This window comes from Saccostrea cucullata, unplaced genomic scaffold (assembly GCF_032062105.1).
Source record: "Saccostrea cucullata isolate Sc308-1 unplaced genomic scaffold, CSIRO_AGI_Scuc_v1 ctg6760, whole genome shotgun sequence".
NCBI classification, from domain to species: Eukaryota; Metazoa; Mollusca; class Bivalvia; order Ostreida; family Ostreidae; genus Saccostrea; species Saccostrea cuccullata.
The window spans coordinates 6,737-33,562 of NW_026928651.1; the positions used below are offsets into that span (position 1 = coordinate 6,737).

General features: G+C 33.5%; 1 protein-coding gene across 1 annotated transcript; it reads left to right on the forward strand.

Moving 5' to 3' along the window:
• The first annotated feature begins 12,328 nt into the window (after positions 1-12,328).
• LOC134278291 (anaphase-promoting complex subunit 2-like) lies at positions 12,329-26,375 on the forward strand. The gene is made up of 9 exons (XM_062760608.1): positions 12,329-12,415; positions 20,996-21,440; positions 22,379-22,484; positions 23,340-23,472; positions 23,699-23,981; positions 24,104-24,221; positions 24,370-24,542; positions 24,970-25,256; positions 26,154-26,375. The coding sequence occupies exons 1-9, from the start codon at positions 12,335-12,337 to the stop codon at positions 26,373-26,375; spliced, it is 1,848 nt and encodes a 615-aa protein (XP_062616592.1). The 5' UTR covers positions 12,329-12,334.
• Positions 26,376-26,826: the final 451 nt, after the last annotated feature.

Below are 26,826 nucleotides of genomic sequence, written 5' to 3' on the forward strand. Positions count from 1 at the left end.
TCCGGTCTATTTTTTCCATAAAACTTTTCTTTTCAAAACACTAATTTAAAGAATCAGATTTTTAATTCAATTACAAAAAAAACAAAAAAACAACTCAGTTTATTTTGATTGGATAATTTGCCAGGCACTACAATGGGTAGCATTGTTTTGCAGAAGAGTGCGCATGCAGTATATTTTTCGCAAAACGCTAACTGGACATTTGATTTCAAAAAGAAAAAAATCAATACGTAACTCTGTCAACATGTCTTTTGTCATAATTACTGGATTGTTAATTCAGAATCATAAGAAAGAGAACAAATTGTATATTAAGAAAATTTGATTTAATTAAAATGCATCCAGATTTTAATTAATTTGATTTGAATTTAATTCAGAATCATATGAAAGAGAACAATTGTATATTAAGAAAATTTGATTTAATTAAATTCCATCCAGATTTTAATTAATTTAATTTGAATTAAATAAAATCCATCCAACTGTTATTTCAAAACACAAAATTAAGAAAAATTAAAATTTGCAGTGTAAATGCATTGCAATAAAGTGTCGTCAAATTCTTATATTTAGAAAAGATATATTTATTCTCTCACAAATAAAATTAAACCCTTCTCAGTCAAAGAGGATTGATCATTTCTTCAGATTGTTATGTGCATATCCAAACTAGTCCTTCGATAAAATGTTATCAGTGCGTAACTTTGTCGAAAAAGTCCTCCGACATAATTCTTTCGATATAATTACTGGATTGTTAATTGAGATTTATATGAAAGAGAACAGTCATATATTAGTAGAATGTGAATAAAATAGTTCGTTCAGTCTGTTTCTTTTTTATTTTAACTTTTTTTTTTAAAAACACTAAAGAGAAAAATGTGTTTCATCATATTTTTCATTCAGTTACAACAAACTGACTAGGTTTATTTTGACTGGATGATTTGCTAGGCACTACAATATGTTGCAGTGTATTGCAGCAGAGTGCATTATGGTGCAGTAGGTTATACTTGTATTTTAACAAGCATAATTAGTTAATGCCCTTTAGAAACATTCCCCACCATCCACCCTCCAAAGTCACCCTTTATATACAATTTCCTCTTGCGGCTGAAAGTTTGTTGCAAAATTTGCATACTGTCAGTTTCTTACAAAGTTCGATAATCAAATTATGGCCCTTTGAAGAACGTAGACAAAACGATTATGCAAATGTTCAGGCAATATTAACGGATAACAGGCTTGTATACTATATAAGACAAGAGAGTCACTCACTCATGTTAAGTTTGGTCTTGTGTGTATACGTAATGTGAGTTTCTCTCACAAAACAAGTACTGCTAGATGGCTAGGCATGTAGTAGTGAAAGCTCTCTTGATTGTTCTACAATGGGCGCTTTGTTTGATCGAGTCTCAAGATGTTCATTCGTCAGTCAGACAGGAAAATTCCAATTTATTTCAATGTTTAACTTAATAAAGATAGACCAAATATGTTTTAAGTAGACAGTATACGTCAAGCAATTACAATGGGATGCATTGCAGCACTGCACTAGCTGATTTTTTGTTAATTTAAGATCATCCAGTCTGTCCCTAACTTTTTAAAATAGAAAAATAAAAATCAAAGACATTTTGTTTCAATTTTATCTTCAATTAAAAAAAAAATCATGTAAAACAAAATTGGACTTCTGAATGTTTGATTGCCATTACATTGTAGTGCAGTGCAATATAGGTATAGGTAGATTATGAAGATACGAAGCATTAATATGCTTGCGGGTGAAAATAAAATTACTCACCAGTCAAAGAGGAGTGTTGATTTCTTCAGAATATTTTTTGCTTGTCCAAACTAGTCGTTCGATAAAAAATTATCAATACGTACAACTTTGTCGAAAGAGTCCCCAGACATAATTAAGTGCTGTAGACTGTTAATTGAAATTTGTATGAAAGAATACATGCAGTCATATATCAATTAAAAAATAAATTAAATATTTCATCCGGTCTGTTTTTTCCATAAAACTTTTCTTTTCAAAACACTAATTTAAAGAATCAGATTTTTAATTCAATTACAAAAAAACAAAATAACAACTAAGTTTATTTTGATTGGATAATTTGCCAGGCACTACAATGGGTAGCATTGTTTTGCAGAAGAGTGCGCATGCAGTATATTTTTCGCAAACGCTAACTGGACATTTGATTTCAAAAAGAAAAAAATCAATACGTAACTCTGTCAACATGTCTTTTGTCATAATTACTGGATTGTTAATTCAGAATCATACCCTTACCAAAATATTGACCTTCTGGCAACATCTTCTGGCTTTATTGCCGCAATATTGCAGCAACATTCTGGCAATACATTGCCGCAATATTGCGGCTATATCGTTTTTCGTATGTAAATTAGTTTTGCGGCAATATTGCCAGAAAGGGGTTGCGGCAATATTGCTGCAAATCATGACCCAAATATTGATCTTCTGGCAACATCTTCCGGCATTATTGCCGCAATATTGCGGCTATATCGTTTTTCGTATGTTAATTAGTTTTGCGGCAATATTGCCAGAAAGTTGTTGCGGCAATATTGCTGCAAATCATGACCAAAATATTCTTCTTCTGGCAACATCTTCCGGCATTATTGCCGCAATATTGCGGCAATATCGTTTTTCGTATGTAAATTAGATATAAATTGGTATTTAATAGAAATAATGATCTATCAATCTAACAATTAACAAACTGTGCTGAGGAATATAACAAACAATAGCAAGCCACAGGGTCAATAAGAAATGGCTACTTCTGCTATTCTTTGAACAAATAGAAAATTATGTTGATCATCAGAATGAAAATCAAGATATTTTTGTGAAACACTATGCGCCTGGTGGCAATAAAGTTTGAAAAAGTTATTTATAGCATATGGGTCACAGTCAAGGTCACAAGGTCATTGATCTTGGTGTCATTTGAAAGAACTTAATTAGTGGAGTATGCATACTAAATATGAAGTCTCTATCTCTTATAGTTCAAAATTTATGGCAGAGGATCAAAATGGCTATTTTTAGCACATGGGTCACAGTAAAGGTCAAATTGTCATTGACCTTGGTGTTACTTGAAAGAGTTTAATTAGTGAAGGGTGCATACCAAATATGAATTTTCCATCTTTTATGACTCAAAAGTTATGTTGAAGTTTCAAAAAATCTATTTTAAGTATATGGTCACAGTCAAGGTCCCAAGGTCATTGACCTTGGTGTTAATTAATGAAGGGTGCATACTTAATACAAGTTCTCTATCTTTTATGTGTCCAAGGTTCAAAAAATCTATTTTAAGAATATGGGTCACAGCCAAGGTCTCAAGGTCACTGACCTTCAGGTAACTTTTGAAAAAGCTTAATTAGTGAATTCTGCATGCTAAATATAAAGTCTCTATCTTTTATTACTTTTAAGTTATGATGAATATTCGAAAAAGCTATTTTTAGCATATAGGTCACAGTCAAGATCACAAGGTCATTGACCTTGATGTCATTTGGAAGAACTTAATTAGTGGAGTACACATACCAAATATGAAATCTTTATCTCTCATTGGTTCAAAAGTAATGGTGAAGGTTAAAGTTTACAAACAAACAGACAGGACAAAAACAAAATGTATCCCTGATCTTTCAAGATGGGCGCATAAAAAATGTTTATAGAAACAATATTAATATGCCACTGTGAAAATTTCCAGCAACTCTGCATTAATTTTCAAATATTTACATGCTTAAATTCATCTTTTCCTGCTACTCTAGGATATATAGGCATACAAGTCTAGTATGCATGCATCACAAGCACTAATTGAAACACATATAATTTTTCCAATTGTATCTCCATTGAATCATTCATCTCAAAAAGAATATTGGTTTTGACTCACCAAGTCTGATGATATGGAAACAGAGTACAAATTCCAATAATTCTGCTTAAATTCTTTTTTCTAGTCATTCCACACTATGCAGTCTTACTACTCATCTTGACTAATCCCACTGTACTCAGTTAACAACTCTAATTAACTTAATACAAGTCAGTAATGAAGCAAAACATGCTTGCCTTTGAATTCCCTCCACTTTATTTAAAAAGAGGAAGTAAATGACTGAGCATGCTCAACAAATGGCTCATGGGTAATCCTAGATGTTGCCAGAAAGTTTTTTTTCTGGCAGTATTGCCAGAATGTCACCGGAAGTTGTTGCAGCTAGCGGTGATATTTCATTTTTTCTGGCAGTATTGCCAGAATGTCGCCAGAAGTTGTTGCCGCTAGCGGTGATATTTCACTAACCCAAAAAGCTTGTTTCTGGTGACAAAAATGTGTTGCTGCAATGTTGCCGCAATATAGCGGCAATATTGCTGCAATAATTTTACTTTGGTAAGGGTATTGAAAAAAAAAATTGTATATTAAGAAAATTTGATTTAATTAAAATGCATCCAGATTTTAATTAATTTGATTTGAATTTAATTCAGAATCATATGAAAGAGAACAATTGTATATTAAGAAAATTTGATTTAATTAAATTCCATCCAGATTTTAATTAATTTAATTTGAATTAAATAAAATCCATCCAACTGTTATTTCAAAACACAAAATTAAGAAAAATTAAAATTTGCAGTGTAAATGCATTGCAATAAAGTGTCGTCAAATTCTTATATTTAGAGAAGATATATTTATTCTCTCACAAATAATATTAAACCCTTCTCAGTCAAAGAGGATTGATCATTTCTTCAGAATGTTATGTGCATATCCAAACTAGTCCTTCGATAAAATGTTATCAGTGCGTAACTTTGTCGAAAAAGTCCTCCGACATAATTCTTTCGATATAATTACTGGATTGTTAATTGAGATTTATATGAAAGAGAACAGTCATATATTAGTAGAATGTGAATAAAATAGTTCGTTCAGTCTGTTTCTTTTTTATTTTAACTTTTTTTTTTAAAACACTAAAGAGAAAAATGTGTTTCATCATATTTTTCATTCAGTTACAACAAACTGACTAGGTTTATTTTGATTGGATGATTTGCTAGGCACTACAATATGTTGCAGTGTATTGCAGCAGAGTGCATTATGGTGCAGTAGGTTATACTTGTATTTTAACAAGCATAATTAGTTAATGCCCTTTAGAAACATTCCCCACCATCCACCCTCCAAAGTCACCCTTTATATACAATTTCCTCTTGCGGCTGAAAGTTTGTTGCAAAATTTGCATACTGTCAGTTTCTTACAAAGTTCGATAATCAAATTATGGCCCTTTGAACAACGTAGACAAAACGATTATGCAAATGTTCAGGCAATATTAACGGATAACAAGCTTGTATACTATATAAGACAAGAGAGTCACTCACTCATGTTAAGTTTGGTCTTGTGTGTATACGTAATGTGAGTTTCTCTCACAAAACAAGTACTGCTAGATGGCTAGGCATGTAGTAGTGAAAGCTCTCTTGATTGTTCTACAATGGGCGCTTTGTTTGATCGAGTCTCAAGATGTTCATTCGTCAGTCAGACAGGAAAATTCCTATTTATTTCAATGTTTAACTTAATAAAGATAGACCAAATATGTTTTAAGTAGACAGTATACGTCAAGCAATTACAATGGGATGCATTGCAGCACTGCACTAGCTGATTTTTTGTTAATTTAAGATCATCCAGTCTGTCCCTAACTTTTTAAAATAGAAAAATAAAAATTAAAGACATTTTGTTTCAATTTTATCTTCAATTAAAAAAAATATCATGTAAAACAAAATTGGACTTCTGAATGTTTGATTGCCATTACATTGTAGTGCAGTGCAATATAGGTATAGGTAGATTATGAAGATACGAAGCATTAATATGCTTGCGGGTGAAAATAAAATTACTCACCAGTCAAAGAGGAGTGTTGATTTCTTCAGAATATTTTTTGCTTGTCCAAACTAGTCGTTCGATAAAAAATTATCAATACGTACAACTTTGTCGAAAGAGTCCCCAGACATAATTAAGTGCTGTAGACTGTTAATTGAAATTTGTATGAAAGAATACATGCAGTCATATATCAATTAAAAAATAAATTAAATATTTCATCCGGTCTGTTTTTTCCATAAAACTTTTCTTCTCAAAACACTAATTTAAAGAATCAGATTTTTAATTCAATTACAAAAAAACAAAAAAACAACTAAGTTTATTTTGATTGGATAATTTGCCAGGCACTACAATGGGTAGCATTGTTTTGCAGAAGAGTGCGCATGCAGTATATTTTTCGCAAACGCTAACTGGACATTTGATTTCAAAAAGAAAAAAATCAATACGTAACTCTGTCAACATGTCTTTTGTCATAATTACTGGATTGTTAATTCAGAATCATATGAAAGAGAACAATTGTATATTAAGAAAATTTGATTTAATTAAAATGCATCCAGATTTTAATTAATTTGATTTGAATTTAATTCAGAATCATATGAAAGAGAACAATTGTATATTAAGAAAATTTGATTTGATTAAATTCCATCCAGATTTTAATTAATTTAATTTGAATTAAATAAAATCCATCCAACTGTTATTTCAAAACACAAAATTAAGAAAAATTAAAATTTGCAGTGTAAATGCATTGCAATAAAGTGTCGTCAAATTCTTATATTTAGAAAAGATATATTTATTCTCTCACAAATAAAATTAAACCCTTCTCAGTCAAAGAGGATTGATCATTTCTTCAGATTGTTATGTGCATATCCAAACTAGTCCTTCGATAAAATATTATCAGTGCGTAACTTTGTCGAAAAAGTCCTCCGACATAATTCTTTCGATATAATTACTGGATTGTTAATTGAGATTTATATGAAAGAGAACAGTCATATATTAGTAGAATGTGAATAAAATAGTTCGTTCAGTCTGTTTCTTTTTTATTTTAACTTTTTTTTTTAAAAAACACTAAAGAGAAAAATGTGTTTCATCATATTTTTCATTCAGTTACAACAAACTGACTAAGTTTATTTTGATTGGATGATTTGCTAGGCACTACAATATGTTGCAGTGTATTGCAGCAGAGTGCAGTATGGTGCAGTATGTTATACTTGTATTTTAACAAGCATAATTAGTTAATGCCCCTTAGAAACATTCCCCACCATCCACCCTCCAAAGTCACCCTTTATATACAATTTCCTCTTGCGGCTGAAAGTTTGTTGCAAAATTTGCATACTGTCAGTTTCTTACAAAGTTCGATAATCAAATTATGGCCCTTTGAACAACGTAGACAAAACGATTATGCAAATGTTCAGGCAATATTAACGGATAACAAGCTTGTATACTATATAAGACAAGAGAGTCACTCACTCATGTTAAGTTTGGTCTTGTGTGTATACGTAATGTGAGTTTCTCTCACAAAACAAGTACTGCTAGATGGCTAGGCATGTAGTAGTGAAAGCTCTCTTGATTGTTCTACAATGGGCGCTTTGTTTGATCGAGTCTCAAGATGTTCATTCGTCAGTCAGACAGGAAAATTCCTATTTATTTCAATGTTTAACTTAATAAAGATAGACCAAATATGTTTTAAGTAGACAGTATACGTCAAGCAATTACAATGGGATGCATTGCAGCACTGCACTAGCTGATTTTTTGTTAATTTAAGATCATCCAGTCTGTCCCTAACTTTTTAAAATAGAAAAATAAAAATTAAAGACATTTTGTTTCAATTTTATCTTCAATTAAAAAAAAAAAATCATGTAAAACAAAATTGGACTTCTGAATGTTTGATTGCCATTACATTGTAGTGCAGTGCAATATAGGTATAGGTAGATTATGAAGATACGAAGCATTAATATGCTTGCGGGTGAAAATAAAATTACTCACCAGTCAAAGAGGAGTGTTGATTTCTTCAGAATATTTTTTGCTTGTCCAAACTAGTCGTTCGATAAAAAATTATCAATACGTACAACTTTGTCGAAAGAGTCCCCAGACATAATTAAGTGCTGTAGACTGTTAATTGAAATTTGTATGAAAGAATACATGCAGTCATATATCAATTAAAAAATAAATTAAATATTTCATCCGGTCTGTTTTTTCCATAAAACTTTTCTTCTCAAAACACTAATTTAAAGAATCAGATTTTTAATTCAATTACAAAAAAATAAAAAAACAACTAAGTTTATTTTGATTGGATAATTTGCCAGGCACTACAATGGGTAGCATTGTTTTGCAGAAGAGTGCGCATGCAGTATATTTTTCGCAAACGCTAACTGGACATTTGATTTCAAAAAGAAAAAAATCAATACGTAACTCTGTCAACATGTCTTTTGTCATAATTACTGGATTGTTAATTCAGAATCATATGAAAGAGAACAATTGTATATTAAGAAAATTTGATTTAATTAAAATGCATCCAGATTTTAATTAATTTGATTTGAATTTAATTCAGAATCATATGAAAGAGAACAATTGTATATTAAGAAAATTTGATTTAATTAAATTCCATCCAGATTTTAATTAATTTAATTTGAATTAAATAAAATCCATCCAACTGTTATTTCAAAACACAAAATTAAGAAAAATTAAAATTTGCAGTGTAAATGCATTGCAATAAAGTATCGTCAAATTCTTATATTTAGAAAAGATATATTTATTCTCTCACAAATAAAATTAAACCCTTCTCAGTCAAAGAGGATTGATCATTTCTTCAGAATGTTATGTGCATATCCAAACTAGTCCTTCGATAAAATATTATCAGTGCGTAACTTTGTCGAAAAAGTCCTCCGACATAATTCTTTCGATATAATTACTGGATTGTTAATTGAGATTTATATGAAAGAGAACAGTCATATATTAGTAGAATGTGAATAAAATAGTTCGTTCAGTCTGTTTCTTTTTTATTTTAACTTTTTTTTTTAAAACACTAAAGAGAAAAATGTGTTTCATCATATTTTTCATTCAGTTACAACAAACTGACTAAGTTTATTTTGAGTGGATGATTTGCTAGGCACTACAATATGTTGCAGTGTATTGCAGCAGAGTGCATTATGGTGCAGTAGGTTATACTTGTATTTTAACAAGCATAATTAGTTAATGCCCTTTAGAAACATTCCCCACCATCCACCCTCCAAAGTCACCCTTTATATACAATTTCCTCTTGCGGCTGAAAGTTTGTTGCAAAATTTGCATACTGTCAGTTTCTTACAAAGTTCGATAATCAAATTATGGCCCTTTGAACAACGTAGACAAAACGATTATGCAAATGTTCAGGCAATATTAACGGATAACAAGCTTGTATACTATATAAGACAAGAGAGTCACTCACTCATGTTAAGTTTGGTCTTGTGTGTATACGTAATGTGAGTTTCTCTCACAAAACAAGTACTGCTAGATGGCTAGGCATGTAGTAGTGAAAGCTCTCTTGATTGTTCTACAATGGGCGCTTTGTTTGATCGAGTCTCGAGATGTTCATTCGTCAGTCAGACAGGAAAATTCCTATTTACGAGGGATTATCAAAAAGTTCGTGGAGTGACGCTATAAGATTAGTACTATGTAGTCTGAGATTACAAAATTTATAAGGAACATAAAGCAACAAAAAAATAAAGAAATGTTGAAAATACTAGCTTGATACGTTCATTATTTCCCAAATTATTATAAAATTAAAACGACATTATATGATCACCCGGCGCCGTCGCCGTTTAGTTTTATGACTTCCTACAACGTCATTGTTTTTCAATGTCTGCTCCATCTACCCCATACACTTATTTTGATGAGATTCCCTGGAGCTGAGTTAGGACTTCAACCTGTCTTGTTTATATGATTTTACAATGTCATCAACATGCAGCGGCTATCAATGCATATAATATTCTAAATGGATTTATACATTGGGAAAGATCCTCGCTTGATTGTACGAGCATAGTTTGATTTTTGGAGTTTAATATCTACAACACATGATCAACGTAATTTTTTGACGTGATTGATTTTTCACACCTTGACTACAAATCGGCATTAACTGTGCATCCCTTTTCTCTCTGGACCTATTTTGACATTAAAAAACAAGTATTCTGGATGCATATTTTTTTTCTCGAGTTTAATCATTTTCTATAGGCATATACTTTTTTTCAGGGACAAAACTTTATAGATATTGGAAAAGGAAACGCCTCCCCTTTTTTGACGTCATTTTCAAGGCAATTTTTTTTTGGTTACTCCATGTAAAATTTCCGATAAAATTTCATAGAACTTCCAGAATGAAGTAAAAAAAAATCCGTATTTAATTGAACAATAGTGTCCCAACACATACCTGAAAAAAAACGGAATTTTGGACGTCAAACGTTCATATCAAAATAGTTTTCCACAGTTACACATAGGTCGAAAAAACGTCGTTTTTGAGGTTGCGCCGTCTTGTCATACCATTGCTTACAAAAACATTACTAATTTATTAAAAGATAAAATTTATGATTTGTGGTTTATTCTATAGATAGAACAGATGATGTTAACTAGATATTTTATAATTCATTGATGTACGTAAAGCGGTATAAACTTTATGGCGCTAGTCCACGAACTTTTTGATACTCCCTCGTATTTCAATGTTATCTTAATAAAGATAGACCAAATATGTTTTAAGTAGACACTAGACAGTATACGTCAAGCAATTACAATGGGATGCTATTGCTGTTGTTGAGGAAAATCAGTGTTGGGAATTTAAAAAAATGATGAAATTGGAGCAGATGAAAATTTCACCTTCAATGCTTAAATATTAATATTAAGCCATGGTTGAAAATCGGGAAGGTATCTGTTCCCAGTCTAGTGGATTTTATTAGCTCATCTCAACGAAGTTAGGGGAGTTTGTGTGATACACCTGTACCCTTGGCGTCGGCGTTTCAGGTTAAGGTTTTTAGGACAGTTTTCTTTTTAAGTATTTCTATGCCCTATATTGATCAGACATGAATGGAAAATGCTTCTTATGTGTTTCATTGTACCAGATAAGGTGTCAGATGCTGCAGTGTCAGGAAAGTAATGACCACGTTAATGTTTTTGAGCAGGTTGACATTTTAAGCGCAGTTTTTGGTGCAATATTGTTTTTGTTTGAAAGACGCGTCTAAAGATATTACTACCAGTACCAGACTTGCTTCAGATGATTAATCTGGCCTACATTTTCCGAATCAGTGAAAATGTTAGTTTTTCATGCAGGTTTCCTAGTAAGTATGAGATCTATGTTGAGCAAACTTGCATAGATGAAAGATCAAAAGACGCACATTAATGGACTTGCTTCGGATGCTGAATCTGACCTACATTTTATGGATTAGTGAACAGGTTAAAATTTTAGAGCACGATCATTCGAAAGCAAGTATATGCCCTATGGGTGATACATCTAAGGATGCAAACAAATGGCCTTGCTTTATACGCGAGGAATTAATTTCCGCGTAATTTCGCAAGAAGCATCACTCGGGAAAAATATTACTCGCTTTTATTTTTATAATGCTGAAATCTATGTTAATTCTGTTAATCAACAGTCCATTCGCGAATTATAATTCTCGCGTTTTGACGTTAAAGAGCCAGTTCGCGATAAAAAGTTCTCGCGAAAAATAAGGATTTTACAGTATACAATTACCAGATCATGGACCAGGTGAAAGTTATGGGCGTAGTTCTATCAACAATTAAGAAACTATAAGGCATAATTGGCCTATATTAACCAAACTTGCATAGATAATGCAGCAAGGGATGAACACTCTCAATCTCTCAAACTTGCTTCAGATACTGATTTTCTTGATGAGCAACTAGTTTGAAGTTTTTGGATAAGTCTATTACCGTCCAAGTACACTGTAACTACATGCCCTATCAGATCAAAATTGCATAAATTTTGGAATGTTAATTAACTTCTAGAATATCAGTTAATTGTGGAACTTTGCCTTACTTAAAGACAACATTCGTTGAGGTGAACTCTGTAATATCAGACTCTGGTTAAAAGTTACCTGTTGTTTATTTATTTATTGAAATCTTTTCTTGCAACAACTTTTCTCAATGAGTTTCAAGCGTAAGGTTCTTTGAATTCTTAGAAACGGCCTTTTAAAAAGTTCATGTTTGCACCCCATAACCATGGGTGCTTGGGTCAAGGATACTGTATATTCTCTATATAATGTATTTTTGAGGAAATTCGAACTATACTCGTAACATTTTTTTCAGTGCGCAGTGTTAATTATTATTTTTTTTTTTTAAACCTTCCTGCTTCATATACACTAGAATGTCACGGAAATTTTATGCACGCTTTAAAAATGACATATCTCACTGTATACTAAAAAAAACTTTTAATGTTTTAATTAATTCGCATTTCCCGCGAAGTTATTTGAGATTTACCGAAGCAATAATTTTTTGATACAAATCCGGAATTTGGTAGGTCGTCCTTCATTTCTTTTTTATATACAAGAAAAAAATCCATCATGGCGGCAAAAATCAACACCGAAGTGGCCAGCAAAGCTTGGATAGTCGTTACTGAAGTGTTATCACCGAATATTGGTAATGTAAGTAAATTATTTAATCGAAATAGTGTATGTGAGATTATAGAAGTAATATTTTCTGATGGCATTACTGGTTGACGAGCAGCTGTTGCACTTTCAGATCGGTCTGTCACATAATCTCATTAAGCAGGTCCGGCACAATCTCTTGATTAAGCTATATAGCTTGATTTAGCTATATAGCTTTATTAAGCTATTCAGAATAGCTTGATTGAGCTATTTTCTCAGACTTTTTTCTCAAATGTGTTATTTTTTCAACTTGTGCAAAAAGTCGCACCTAGGTGCAGTGGAAATATTAAACTTTGTTCTCTTCTGAATACAATGCATGTAAAAATCACTCACCAAATTGCGTCTCCTTGAGAGACTTTGTACTTCAAGTTTCAAAAGTTTTGGGGCTATTGAAGAATGACCTCACAGTTTTTTCTTGAATGAAATTATAAAAGAGGCCAGTTATGGCCAACAGGATAATTGATTAGTAATAGGGCTGTCACGGTTCCAAAATTTTTCGGGTCGGGTCGGTTCTGATTTTTTGAGGTTCGGTTTCGGGTTTCTCGGGTCGGGTAGGTAATGGAAGAAAAGCTCATGATTTGTATTATTTTCAACAATAAAAAGAATATTCTCATTTAATCTTAGAAATTGCAACATTATAACTAGTTTAAAGTAGCCTCCTGACTACACAACAACTGTACCAAATTATTTTTAAATCACCTTTCAGGGTTTCAGATTGAAATAAGTAACTACAGGACATCTGGCATATTTACCAGAAAAGTTATAGGCCATTCTGTCCTAAACTTCCTAAAATTATAGGCCAATAGAAAAGTTAAACTAACTCAGATTTCTGTCAGACTTTTACAAAATAGTCATTTTATTACATAAAATATTCAAACTTGTATATTAATTTTCCTTTTAATAAGGTGGAAATATTATTTTGTTTCTTTTAAACAAAATTAATATATTGAAACAGAATGGTAATTGTTTTTTTTTTAATTCCATTCAATGGGTATTTAACTTATATTAGTCCCACTTTCATTACATGTAAATGTATTTATTTCTTGGGATTACAATTTTTAAAAATAGTAATCCAAAAATTAGACTTGTATCTCTGATGATATTCAATGTATAATTACGTTTAAAGATTACCTAGACTATTTTTTTTCCCTTTGTAAAACCTTGCAACATTGTCCGTTTCCTGCTATTAGTCCGACCCCATATTCAATCGTGGCGGTAAAAATAACAACATGGCATGGATTTCTTCGATGTTTTAAACATTCATCACTACTTTATGCTCCTTGCAGTTGGGTTTGGAAATAAAATTATAGAGTATTTTGTCAAGATCTATTTATACCAAAATGTCATTGGCTGACTGAATCGGCAGTTGCAGAAAGTAGAGAAAAACAATCGGATCTGAATGGAGGAAAAATTATACAACTGGCCTTTACATACAAAAGATAATCGGCCATTGTGTCTGTTCAATGTCAAATTATAGGCCAACATGGCAGGTAAACTTTTATTGGCAAATGGCCGACGCCAATCTGAAACCCTGCCTTTTAATGACAATTTACTAACAATACTCTCGTTTTTGACGCCATTTTATAGTAAAATCTACTCTATTATACAAATCGGAACCGAACCGAATTCCAGAAAAACGGAACCGTACCCGACCCGAATTAATTGTTCCGCGGTTCCGGGTCATTTCGGGTACCCGTGACAGCCCTAATTAGTAACAGTTCAGCACAACGAGAAGCAATCATACTTACCCATGCCTCACCGCACACACAGTCACTCAAACAATGGAAATTCATATTTTGCTTAAAGTATTCAACAGCAGCAATGTAAGAACTTTCTAGGATTTAGGTTGTATTTTTGAAAGTCCATAGTACATATATGAATAGTCAAATACTTGCGACTTTTTTATTTCTTTCAAAAAACGTTTTTATAAAAAGTTGCATATGAATAGCTTTATCAAGCTATTTTGAATAGCTTAATAAAGCTATATAGCTTTTTAAAGCTATATAGCTTAATCAAGAGATTGTGCTGGACCTGTTAAGCAGGTCCAGCACAATACCCCGATAAAGGTATATAGCTTGATAAAGCTATATAGCTTTATCAAGGTATTTAAAATACCTTGATCAAGGTATTTTATGTAATGAAAATTCAAAAAAAATCTCTAAAAATTAAATACTGAAAGTCGAGTTCTGAGTTTTTGTCAGTATGTCTACTCGTGCATGAAAAACACTCTGGTATCAAAAAGAAAGCATAAAATAACGTCTCCTCACACGACAGGTTTTTATACTGATTTGTTTGTGTTTGAGTACTTTACATGCATGGATGAATTTACTGACAACAACTCAGAACTCGTCTTTCAGTTTTTAAAGAATTTTTTTGAATTTTCATTACATAAAATACCTTGATCAAGGTATTTTAAATACCTTGATAAAGCTATATAGCTTTATCAAGCTATATACCTTTATCAGGGTATTGTGCTGGACCTGTTAAGGGTCAGGTCCAGCTAGTCTAGCATGTCTAAAGACTATTTCTACCTACGTAGCTACTTACAGTATAGCTACCTAGGACAGGCTAGGTATTTTAAACGTAAACCTACCCAAAGTAGCTATTTTAACTACTTTTTGCTTTACATACATTTTTGGCCAAATCCAGGAACGATGCAATATAGCTAGTGTATATATAGTAAAAATGTATGTTGCTACTTTGAGTAGGTATAAATACCTACGTAGCTATATATAAGTAGCTACTTAAGTAGAAATAGTTTATGGACTAGACTGGATGATTTCATGCCCAGACGTGGACCACTTGTTTCCATTACCGTATTTGGGGGAATACAATACGCACTTTTTTCCTAAAATAAATTTCTGTTAGAAAAGGATGCGTATTTTACATCACAATGGGATTTTGATAAGTTTTTCTTTCAGGTGAAACACGGCTTTCATACGTACATACCGTAGTATTACCAAGAGACATACAGTAAAACTCGGTTATAGCGAAGTCCTGGGGACCAGAGAATTTAATTTGCTATATCCGTAATTCGTTATATCCGTATAACGAATTCGTATAACCATTATAGCGAATTCGCAATATGCATGTTTTCCTTCAGGTATTACTACCAAATATGTTAGGAAAGCAAATATTAAAAAACATAACTTCGATAACTAAGGTTATATTATGAATTGGATTTTATATACAAATGCATAACAGAAATAGAGTCAGTTTAATTTATCATTTTTTTAATAATCTTTGAGAGTTCGTTATAAAGGATGTAAATTTCATTATATTTAACCTCAACGGGACTCAAAATCAGTTCGCTATATCCGTAAATTCGTTATATCAGAGTTCGTTATAACCGTAAAATTTTACTAAGATTTGTTAAGAATTTTGCCGGGTACCCAGAAAAACTTCGCTATTTCCGTGAATTTGCTATATCCGTGTTCGTACTAAACGAGTTTTACTGTATACAACTTCTTTTGTTTATTGTCATTTTTAAACTTCGGAAAGTTATTGTTGGAAGGTATGCTTGTTAAAAATAACACTTTCATAATATTTTGATGCTAAAATGACATGAGAAAGCAAGTTAAAATAATATGAGCTCCATGTTTATCGTCTCCATGTAGGCCGCCATTACCGATGCTATTTTAAGACGTTAACACATTCCTTTGTCACGTGCTTCCGTAATCATAGTACATATGCACCTTATCTGCCTGACAAAGTAATAAGTCATTTTTTAATGAAATACAATAAAATAAAATTTTTATTTTAGTTTTTAAATAACTCAGTGAAAATTCACTGCAACACAAACACCCCTTTATACGTCCCAATGAAAGGAAGCCAATGTCGTGACACACTTGCGCTGGTTACTTGATAATTACCTCTCAACACCCGTTACACCCCTCTGGGCAATTAATTGTCTACCGACTCCAAAGCAATGTTTCATAGTTATAGCGATGATTATTTTCACTGTCCTTAATTGCTTTGCCTAAATTGGTTATTTTCTTTGTTAAAAAGCGGGGGTCGGTTTGTAACCTTTCGTATGTGTGAGCGTGTGTTGATTACGACACATTAAACAATTAAACACTTGTTAAATGTAATTTTACCTTATCTTATACTTATCGAACCCTTGTTTAAATAATTGAGATTTAACAGATTAAATATGAAGTAAGCTAAAACTTAAGTGTTATCATTTATTCATGCTCTGTAGAAAATAAAATATCCGCGACGATTCAGAAGAGGAAAATCGTAGTCTACTTAATTTTTAAAATACTTTGATGTTTCAATTTCTTTTTTCAGCATGATTACCTCAAACCAAAATTAAATATGACAACTGTTTAAACTTGCAACAATATCTCATGCTTTGTTGATATAAAATTATTTCACCAAAGAATTATATGGCCACTTATTATTTCAAAATCACCGTATGCTTAAAAAATAAATTCTGTTAACACCTTTACGCAACATTATCTTGTGCTTTGTTGAAATTCATGAATTATTAATTTTCTCCAGATTGCCGCGATATGGAAATTGCAGATTAAGAAAAAAATATAAATGTATTTGAAAAAAAATGTGTGTTCTGTGAATTTTTGACACTTAATCTTCGCGCCGATTTTCATTACAAACTAACGCGATTTTCAAAGTTCAGAACATCGTTTGGTAAAATTTTCTGTTGCGTATAATACATCCAAACTGCGTTTTTTCCCCCAGTTCCAGACACAAAAAGGGGGTGCGTATTTTACATCAATGCGTATTATACTCGGCCAAATATGGTAATACGGCCTGAAATGTTAGTTGAATCCACACTTTTCAAAAGTTATGTCCCTTGGCCAACATCTTTGGGGAAAGTCTATAGAATCCTTGCAGTAGCCTTTATATTTTTTTGGTTTGTAACTTTGTCATCTGACTAGATAAATTATCTTGTATAGTGATTGCCCTAAGAGAGAACAAGTTTGGTGCGCTTTCTGACCTCTCTAGATTTTTCATGTAATTTCAGGACGCCTCTACATTTTTCATCGTTAGAAATCGGCACTTACGTTGAATTCATTTTCTGTACTTGGTATAGAGGACTTTTAAGCTTACTGCATGTTTTATATGGCAAGTTCAAATCTGCAGACATTTGGAAGTCGTTATTCAATCATTTTTGAAGCTAGATCTCACCCGACACCGGTAGGAGAAATGTATATATTGATTTAAATCAATATTGAACCCAGGCACCCCCTGAAATCCAAGATGGCGAGTAGTGCTCCTTTACTCTTTATATATACAGTAAATATGACATTTTTAAAACATGCTAATTTCAACGAATTTTTAGGTCACCTGAGTAAACTCAGGTGACCTATTGCTATCCGTTTTCGTCCGTCGTCGTCCGTCGTGTGTCGTGTGTTGTGTGTCGTGTGTCGTGTGTTAACATTTGAACATTTTCAGCTTCTTCTCTGCAACCACTGAACCAATTTCAACCAAATTTGGCACAAAGCATCTATGGGTGAAGGGGAACGAAAATTGTGAATTTCATGATCCCTGCCCCCCTGGGGCCTGAGGGGTGGGGCCAAAACCACTAAAATTAATGCAATCTTTAAAAATCTTCTTCTTTACTCCTGGACATCAAGCAGTCAAACTATTTGCATGATTGTAATCAGCATTGAGTCCTCTACCAAAATTGTGAAATTCATGGCCCTGGGGTCAGGGGTTCTAGTGCTAGGGCGGGGCTAAATAAGTATATTGTGAAAATGCATTATTTCTTTGAAAATCTTCTTCTCTGCTCCTGGGTATTAAATAAACCAACTAAGTACATAGTTATGATGAGCAAGAGTGCCTCTACCAAAATTGTGAATTTTATGACCCCTGGGTCAGGGGTTCTGGTGTTAGGGTGGGGCTCTATTGATTATATAGTAAAAATACATGATTTCTTTGAAAATCTTCTTCTCTGCCCCTGGGTATTAAATAAACCAAGTAAGTAAATAATTATGATGAGCAAGAGTGCCTCTACCAAAATTATGAATTTTATGGCCCCAGGGTCAAGGGTTCTGGTGTTGGGGGGGGGGGGGGGCTCTATTGATTATATAGTGAAATTACATGAATTCTTTGAAAATCTTCTTCTCTGCTCCTAGGTATTAAATAAACTAACTAAGTGCATAGTTATGATGAGCAAGAGTGCCTCTACAAAAATTGTGAATTTTATGGCCCCAGGGTCAATGGTTCTGGTGGGGGGGGGGACTTTATTGTTTATAAAGTGAAAACACATGAATTCTTTGAAAATCTTCTTCTCTGCTCCTAGGTATTAAATAAACTAACTAAGTACATAGTTATGATAAGCAAGTGTTCCTCAACCAAAATTATGAATTTTATGGCCCCAGCTTCAATGGTTCTGGTTGGGGGGGGGGGCTTTATTGATTATATAGTGAAAATACATGGCTTCTTTGAAAATCTTCTTCTCTGCTCCTGGGTATTAAATAAACCAACTAAGTACATAGTTATGATGAGCAAGAGTGTCTCTACCAAAATTGTGAATTTTATGGCTCCAGGGTCAGGGGTTCTGGTGTTAGGATGGGGCTCTATTGATTATATAGTAAAAATACATGGTTTCTTTGAAAATCTTCTTCTCTGCCCCTGGGTATTAAATAAACCAAGTAAGTAAATAATTATGATGAGCAAGAGTGCCTCTACCAAAATTATGAATTTTATGGCCCCAGGGTCAAGGGTTCTGGTGTTGGGGGGGGGGCTCTATTGATTATATAGTGAAATTACATGAATTTTTTGAAAATCTTCTTCTCTGCTCCTAGGTATTAAATAAACTAACTAAGTGCATAGTTATGATGAGCAAGGGTGCCTCTACAAAAATTGTGAATTTTATGGCCCCAGGGTCAATGGTTCTGGTGGGGGGGGGGACTTTATTGTTTATAAAGTGAAAATACATGAATTCTTTGAAAATCTTCTTCTCTGCTCCTAGGTATTAAATAAACTAAGTAAGTGCATAGTTATGATGAGCAAGAATGCCTCTTCTAAAATTATGAATTTCATTGCCCTAGGGTCTGGGGTTCTGGTGTTAGGGTGGGGCTCTATTGATTATATAGTGAAAATACATTGTACATTAAATCTTTGAAAATTTTCTTCTCTGTCTCTGGGTATGAAGCAGATGAACTACCTATATAGTTATGATGAACAAGGGCCCTAATCTTGCAGAATTGTGAATTTCAAGGCCCCAGGGTCAGGGGTGGGGGGCTCTACTTATATACTGAAAATGAATTAATTGTTTTAAATCTGGTCCTTTGTATTTATAAAACATTTATTTACTTTTTGATAGGCAATTTTAAGGGTGCCTTTTAAAAATTTGTGCAACCTAGGGTTAGGGGTTTATGTGAGAGTGTTAGGGGCACTACTGATTATTGATTAATATTACTGATTAGTTGGAGTGCATTTTTGTTCCCCTACCCTGCTTATGGGTATTCAGTAACCAAGCTAAGCAACTGCTAAGTTTATTGTTATGATGATCAATGGTGCTCTTTCAAAATTGTGAATGCCATATAGCATCTGGCTTAAAACATGAATCAAATTCAATACACTGTAACTGGAAAGTTGTTGCATAATGCTCAGGTGACCTATAAGGCCCGTGGGCCTCTTGTTATTTTTTATTTTCATGAGGGTACCGTGGAGCCTCATTTATCCGGACGCTTTGGTACCTAGTCAATTTGTCTCTATATGTGAAGTATCCAAATATCTGAATTACCAGTTAAACAAGACAAAATCATATTTAAAAAAATTCTATTCCAATGAAAAATAGTCTGGATACTGAAGCGTCCGGATATCTGGCCTCCAGATATCTGAAGGTCCACTGTATTCAGACACATCTAAAAAAAAACACATATACACCGTCCTAAAACCAAGTGCCTATGATTAATTTCAGCCTTTAGTAATCAAAACAAGAAGTCATAGTCCAGGCAAGAAACACTTAAATGATATTATGTGACTTTAGGCTGAGATTCTAAAGGACACCAGACTGAAATTTTAATATATCCTAATCTCGCTGAGACTAAAATGAGACCCAATGACACCAGAGACCTATGTGATTTCCAGGCTTTTTTACAACTTTGATATTTAGTGTGCTGGGAAAACGTTGGAACAGTTTATAGAGCAAGTTTGTTAATGAAGATTTATATAGTAAAGGTATCTTCTACACTTGTGATGGATTTTCTAGTTTCTTTGAAGTGAATACTGGGGAGCACTTTCTGGGACAATACACTTGCTGATCTCAAAATGTGCTGTGACAAATGGTCAATGTTTATCATGGACTTTTTTGACAGGCCTGCTCAAGTTTTGTTTTCAAAAGTATCAGCAGAGACCAATCTGTGAAAACATTAAATATAGTTGGTTGACTTTAATATTTTGGGAAAAGATCCCACAAAAAATGAAAATGTAAACCAAACTTTTAGGGCTGGAGGGTAAAATGAAGGGTAGGCTGGGTGACAGGAAACAAAAGTTATTTATTTTGCCATATAGCAGGTACTGATTTTCAAGGATAAAGATATTCTAACTATGCTATTTAGTTGATTTATCACATTCTGTCATTTTTTTAAAATTTTAATGCAGAAGAGACCAAATGAGACCGAGTTTCATAATGCAGTTGACATTATGTCCCAAAACGGCCTTGCCTACATAATTGAAGAATGGTTTGTGGAATGTTTGCAGCAGCATCTAAGAAGAAATGTAGCACCAAAATTCTGGAATTTTTTTGATTTGGAGCAAACAGATATTTTACCTCAACAGTTGGGAAAAGCAGTGAATTACCTACACGAGATTACAATGGGATACTTGCCATGTATAGACAGGCTTAACTCCATGTCTGTGATTGTTGAAAACAGGAAGCCATCTACAGTATTCAACACAAATAATTTGTCTGAGGCCTATATACTTCTGATCAAGTCAATCATCTTCTTTGTTTTACCTGCCAAATTTTGCACTGCAGTGGAGATGTTTTATTCACAAGCTTTCAAAGTGTTTCACCACAGCACGTCCGAGGATGAGGAAGATCAAGGTACGTGTACTAGTATGTCCACTCAATCGCAACTTCTCAGGCCTTTCCAAGTAGTGGAAAAACGACCTCGAATGTATTAGGAAGACGCCATGACAAACCCCCTTTTCACAATCTTTGAAATAAATGCATAGAGACCTTTCATCTGTTGGATATGGAGTTTAACTTTATTCAATGTAATGATATTACCTAAAATATACAATAGAAGGATTTTCTATCTCTGTCTATCCGATGTTTGAATAAACAGGAAATTTATAAAATTTTAACATCCGGAGATGTTAATACATTCAAGGTTGTTTTTCTGACCTCTGACGGAAAGACCCGAGATGATGTGATTGTATGTCCACTGTCTCCATACGGAAAATGTCTAGCCTTGGGCAAATAGTTTTACCTCTTTTTACCTCACCTCAACAAAATTGGGAGGAGCTTATGTGATACCCTCGGTGTCGGCGTCCCAGGTTAAGATTCTATATCATGACCTCTGGGTGTAGGGTGGGGCCACAATAGGTATAACAATGGGGAAAATTTGGTGAAGAATAGCGTGACTATAGTTACTCAGGTTAGTGTTGTAGCCCTTGGGCCTCATGATTTTTGTGTATTTGTAAGAAACTAGGTAAAACTGATTATAGGGGTGTTTTGTACCACCTTGAATTGATGTATATAGCGACCTGATTTTCATTCCCCATGGCTTTAAAATTTATTGCTATAAATCTAACAACAACAAAAAATTAGCTGTCCCTTTGACTTCATTATAAGCATGTTTTATTGTTTACTAGTATATCATGTGAAGAGGGGGATTCTGACTAAGTTATGAAGGTTTTGTATAATGGAAAATGAATGAAGCTCAGTAAATTACAGATGTTATAGATGAAGATTCTGACTACCGGTATCAAAGTCATTAAGGTTTTTTGGAACTGAGAATGACACTAAGTGAATTACAGATGTTATAGATGAAGAAGAAGAGGAATGTAAGGGCTGTGACAGAGAACAAGAAGACTGTGTGTGTAAAGACATCCTGGACAACTTCCACACCATCAACAGGCAACTGTAAGTATAGTACTTTGTGTGTAAAGACATTCTGGACAACTTCCACACCATCAACATACAGCTGTAAGTATAGTACTGTGTATGTAAAGACATCCTGGACAACTTCCACACCATCAACAGACAACTGTAAGTATAGTACTTTGTGTGTAAAGACATCCTGGACAACTTCCACACCATCAACATACAGCTGTAAGTATAGTACTTTGTGTGTAAAGACATCCTGGACAACTTCCACACCATCAACAGACAACTGTAAGTATAGTTCTTTGTGTGTATAGACATTCTGGACAACTTCCACACCATCAACATACAGCTGTAAGTCAAGGACTGTACAAGTGGAACATTGCAATGGTTTTAATTTCACTATGTTCAACGTCATAATTAAAGAATTTTCTTTGAATATTAAGCCATTGTGGATATTGTTAACATATCAAAATAGCATTTAATTATCTGTACACTGTAAAATCCTAAAATTTTTAGTTGGCTACATTTTATTTTTAACATGCCTCAAGTGGTTCTTAATTAAGACAACAACATTGTATATAAGATCAACATTCCTGTTGTAAACCTCATAAATATGAACATCTAAAGAAAAGGTTCAGTTGCTTCAATCCCCCTCTTCTTAATTTAGAAGGTGATGTGTTCAAATATTACCAATACATGTAACATTTAGAAGGTTACATGTAAGTAAATGCAAATTTATTTAAGATGGGAAGTTTTTGCCTTTTTATCAGAATTCATCTTCGCTAGCCAAGGGTTTCTGATATGCTACTCTCCTCATGTTGATGAGGAGAGTAGTGTATCAGAAACCCTTGGCTAGTGAAGATGATCAGAATTATGCTTTGTGTTTTGTAGGGATGACATTGGAATATTGGAGAGAGTATCGGGTATGGCTGTTACCTCCATTGTACATGAGCGAATCAAGAATCACATTGAAAACACTTGTAAAGGCAATTTTGAAACATCATACCTAAAAAATCTAGAGGAGGTGGGTAAATAATTCAAAGGAAATAGAAATCAAGTGTACACAATATTGTTCAGAATTTCTTCAAATATAAAGTTTGCTAAGTAAATGTTTGTGTATTCTTCTTCCTATCAAAACTGAGTTCTTAAAATGTAAAAAAATTGTACATAATTACTAATTATCCTATTCTTTAAAATGCTCACTGTGAGTGTATGCCTTGGTATATATAAGTGCTGTCTTATTTCTACAGTGGCTGGATAGTAAGGTATTAGGCTGGCTGACTCTGGTGTACTCTGGAAACTGTAGAAACACCTACTCGGATTGTATCGAGGGATTTAAGGGTAGACTTCTGCACTTTCTGTATGAGACCTTTGCTAGAACTCACATTGATCAGCTGTTTAACATCATTATTGAGTTCCCGGAGTCTGAGCCGGCTATTCTGGATTTGAAGGTCTGCTTAGAGAAGACCGACCTAAGAGGAACACTGGTCTCCTCTCTAAAAACTGCTCTGGAAACCCGACTGTTACATCCAGGTCTGCACTCTTATCAACTGACGTTAAGATTCTTTTCACACAGTTTTTGCTGATTTGATTGAGGATGGATTCACTGTTTGGATGAATGACTTTCAAAATTCATTGCATAATTTGCATTTCAGGTGTAAATACATCAGACATTTTGACAGCATACATAGCTGCTATTCGAGCGCTCCGAATATTGGATCCAGTTGGAGTTATTCTTGAACTTGTGTGTGACCCAGTCAGGAAGTATTTAAGGTAGTGTACCTGTATGTATTTCCTGTATGCAATTCCTAAGGAAAAAAAGGATTTTTAATCCCCCCTCCCTCCCCAGCACTCACAGTCAGGCAAAAATTTTTTTAACAGTAATAGTTAAAGTTCATGATGTTTTAAATTCATTATGTAGGTCAAGGGATGACACTGTTCGACAGATTGTATCAAACCTGACAGATGATGGCAGTAACGAGTTACTGGAAGAACTTCAGAAAGGTCAGCCATTGCTGGATGACGGCTGCAGTAGTGATGATGAACTGGATGATTGGGAGAACTGGATGCCGGATCCTGTTGATGCTGATCCAAGTAAGACTCATCCCAAGATAATAAACCAAGAAGCAGAAGTTGATTTAAGATCTAAATGGGTTCATGGGGATTCAATTTCTCTGTTTCAAAAGTAAACATATTTAAAAGTTGAATGAAAACTTTGTTTGGGCTTTGATTTCATGATAAATAAAATCACAAAATACTGTAAATCACTTTTTATTCGCGAGAACTTTATTTGTGTGCTTTAATTCTTGCGTTTAAAAGTATTCCTTAAGATTATATAGAGCAAGAACCACAATTCGTGAAAATTTTGTCTAGCTTATCAAGAGTCAATGACTATCTCGCGAAAATAAGGTGTCGCGAAAATTTAGTGATCTACAGTAGATAAAAAAAAATTAATATCAATTAACAGTAAATCATCTGTTTCATAATTTGTTACCTAGACATTTCTATTATTCCTTTGCAGGAAGCACCTCGAAGAGCCGCAGGGCATCTGATATCATCAGTATGTTAGTCAACATTTATGGAAGCAAAGAACTCTTTGTGCAAGAATATCGAACACTGTTAGCAGATCGAATACTGACACAGTTTAATTATGAAATAGTGAAAGAAATTCGTTATCTAGAACTTCTTAAATTAAGATTTGGAGAATCTCAGCTTCATTATTGTGAAGTCATGTTAAAGGATGTGGCAGACTCTAAAAGACTGAATTCTAGGATAATGGATGAGAGGAGGAAGTCTGCCGAGAGAGAGGTAGAGTTTATATGAATTCAGTTCATAAGAGGTGTGCAATATTCACATGATTCAATTGATAAAAGCATATTTACAGTATTGTCATATTACAACATCAAAGTTCACAGTAATATGAAATTGTGACTTGTCAATATTATACATTTATCGCATGATAGTGAGGGAAATATGAAGACTTATTCTGCCAAGAAAAATCATATTCCCCGAGGGCTTCGCCCGAGGGGAATATGATATTTCTTGGCTGAATAAGTCTTCATGTTTCCCGAACATTCATGCAATGAATTGTTTATTATACCGAAACAAGCAAAACCTTTGAAATAAACATCGACTTTCAAATTCGGCACCTCTCTTTAATTTACATCATTGTTAACGTAAAGTTACTATAAAACCCTTTGGTCAACACATTGTCATCAGTTTTGTGACGTAAACCAAGCTATTGTGACGTCTACTACTCTCGGGAGTTTTCTTTCAACGTTAACGAGAACTATATTGTGGGAAAATTCATTAGGTGTTCCGATGAGGTGGAATATGATGAAAAGCGTGCCGACGACGGGAAATATGAAGTTTTAGGGCCCGATCACGTGATAACCTAGAACCAATCAGATAATGCGTTGTGTAGAATATTTATAATGAGGTATAATAATAGGATTTTGTCCCTTGAGACTTAAGCTGGTTTGCAACCTAACTTCAACTTTTCATCTGTAGATGTTCCCCATCAAACTCTTATTTTAAAAATAATTATTACCAGTATATATTTGCAGTGCATTATACATGTTCTATTAATGCCACCAAATATATCTACCAACAATGCATTCTATCAGGGCCCTCTGTAGTTCATCAGTCCCATCAACACTTATAAATAAATAACAACTCTAGTATTATTCCAACACCCTCTTTCAGGAGATTGAAGTGAACTCAATGGTGCTGTCTGCTCAGTTTTGGCCTGCCTTCCGAGAAGAAAAGATCAAGCTACCAGAAGTCATGCAGAAATCATTGGAGGAATACACCAAGAAGTTTGAGGCCCTGAAAGGAAACAGAACCCTAAACTGGAAGCCTCATCTAGGTACAGTCACTCCTGTTTTAAGAGGCCATTTGTGGGAGAAGGAAAAACACATATTCTGAGTATTAAAAAAAGGTCATGAAACTTGCAGATTTTCTTCGCATGTAAATAAAAGTTGATTAACAGTAATGGGCATTTGATTGTTAAGCATATACATGTAGAAGAGATTTGATTGTTTAATTAATAAATAAACTTTACAGAATAAAAAAAATATTGAGTGGGTAAATGGTTTAAAAAAATAATTAAAATCAAAAGTAATTTACTTCTGATAAAATTTAGATAAGATGTAGGGTAGGAAGGAGTGTTTAATTGGAATGTTTATCTCTGAAAAGGATTCATAGTCAAAATCATTATTAAGGGACCCATTGATGGGATAGAAATTTACATTTCTGAATGCTGTTGTGTCTGTTACACTTGTTGAAAATGTGTCCACTGGGACATTTTTTGTGAGAGATAACTTAGCAAATTTATGAGACTTATAGAACTGCCATTCCTTATGATTTTGGATTAACA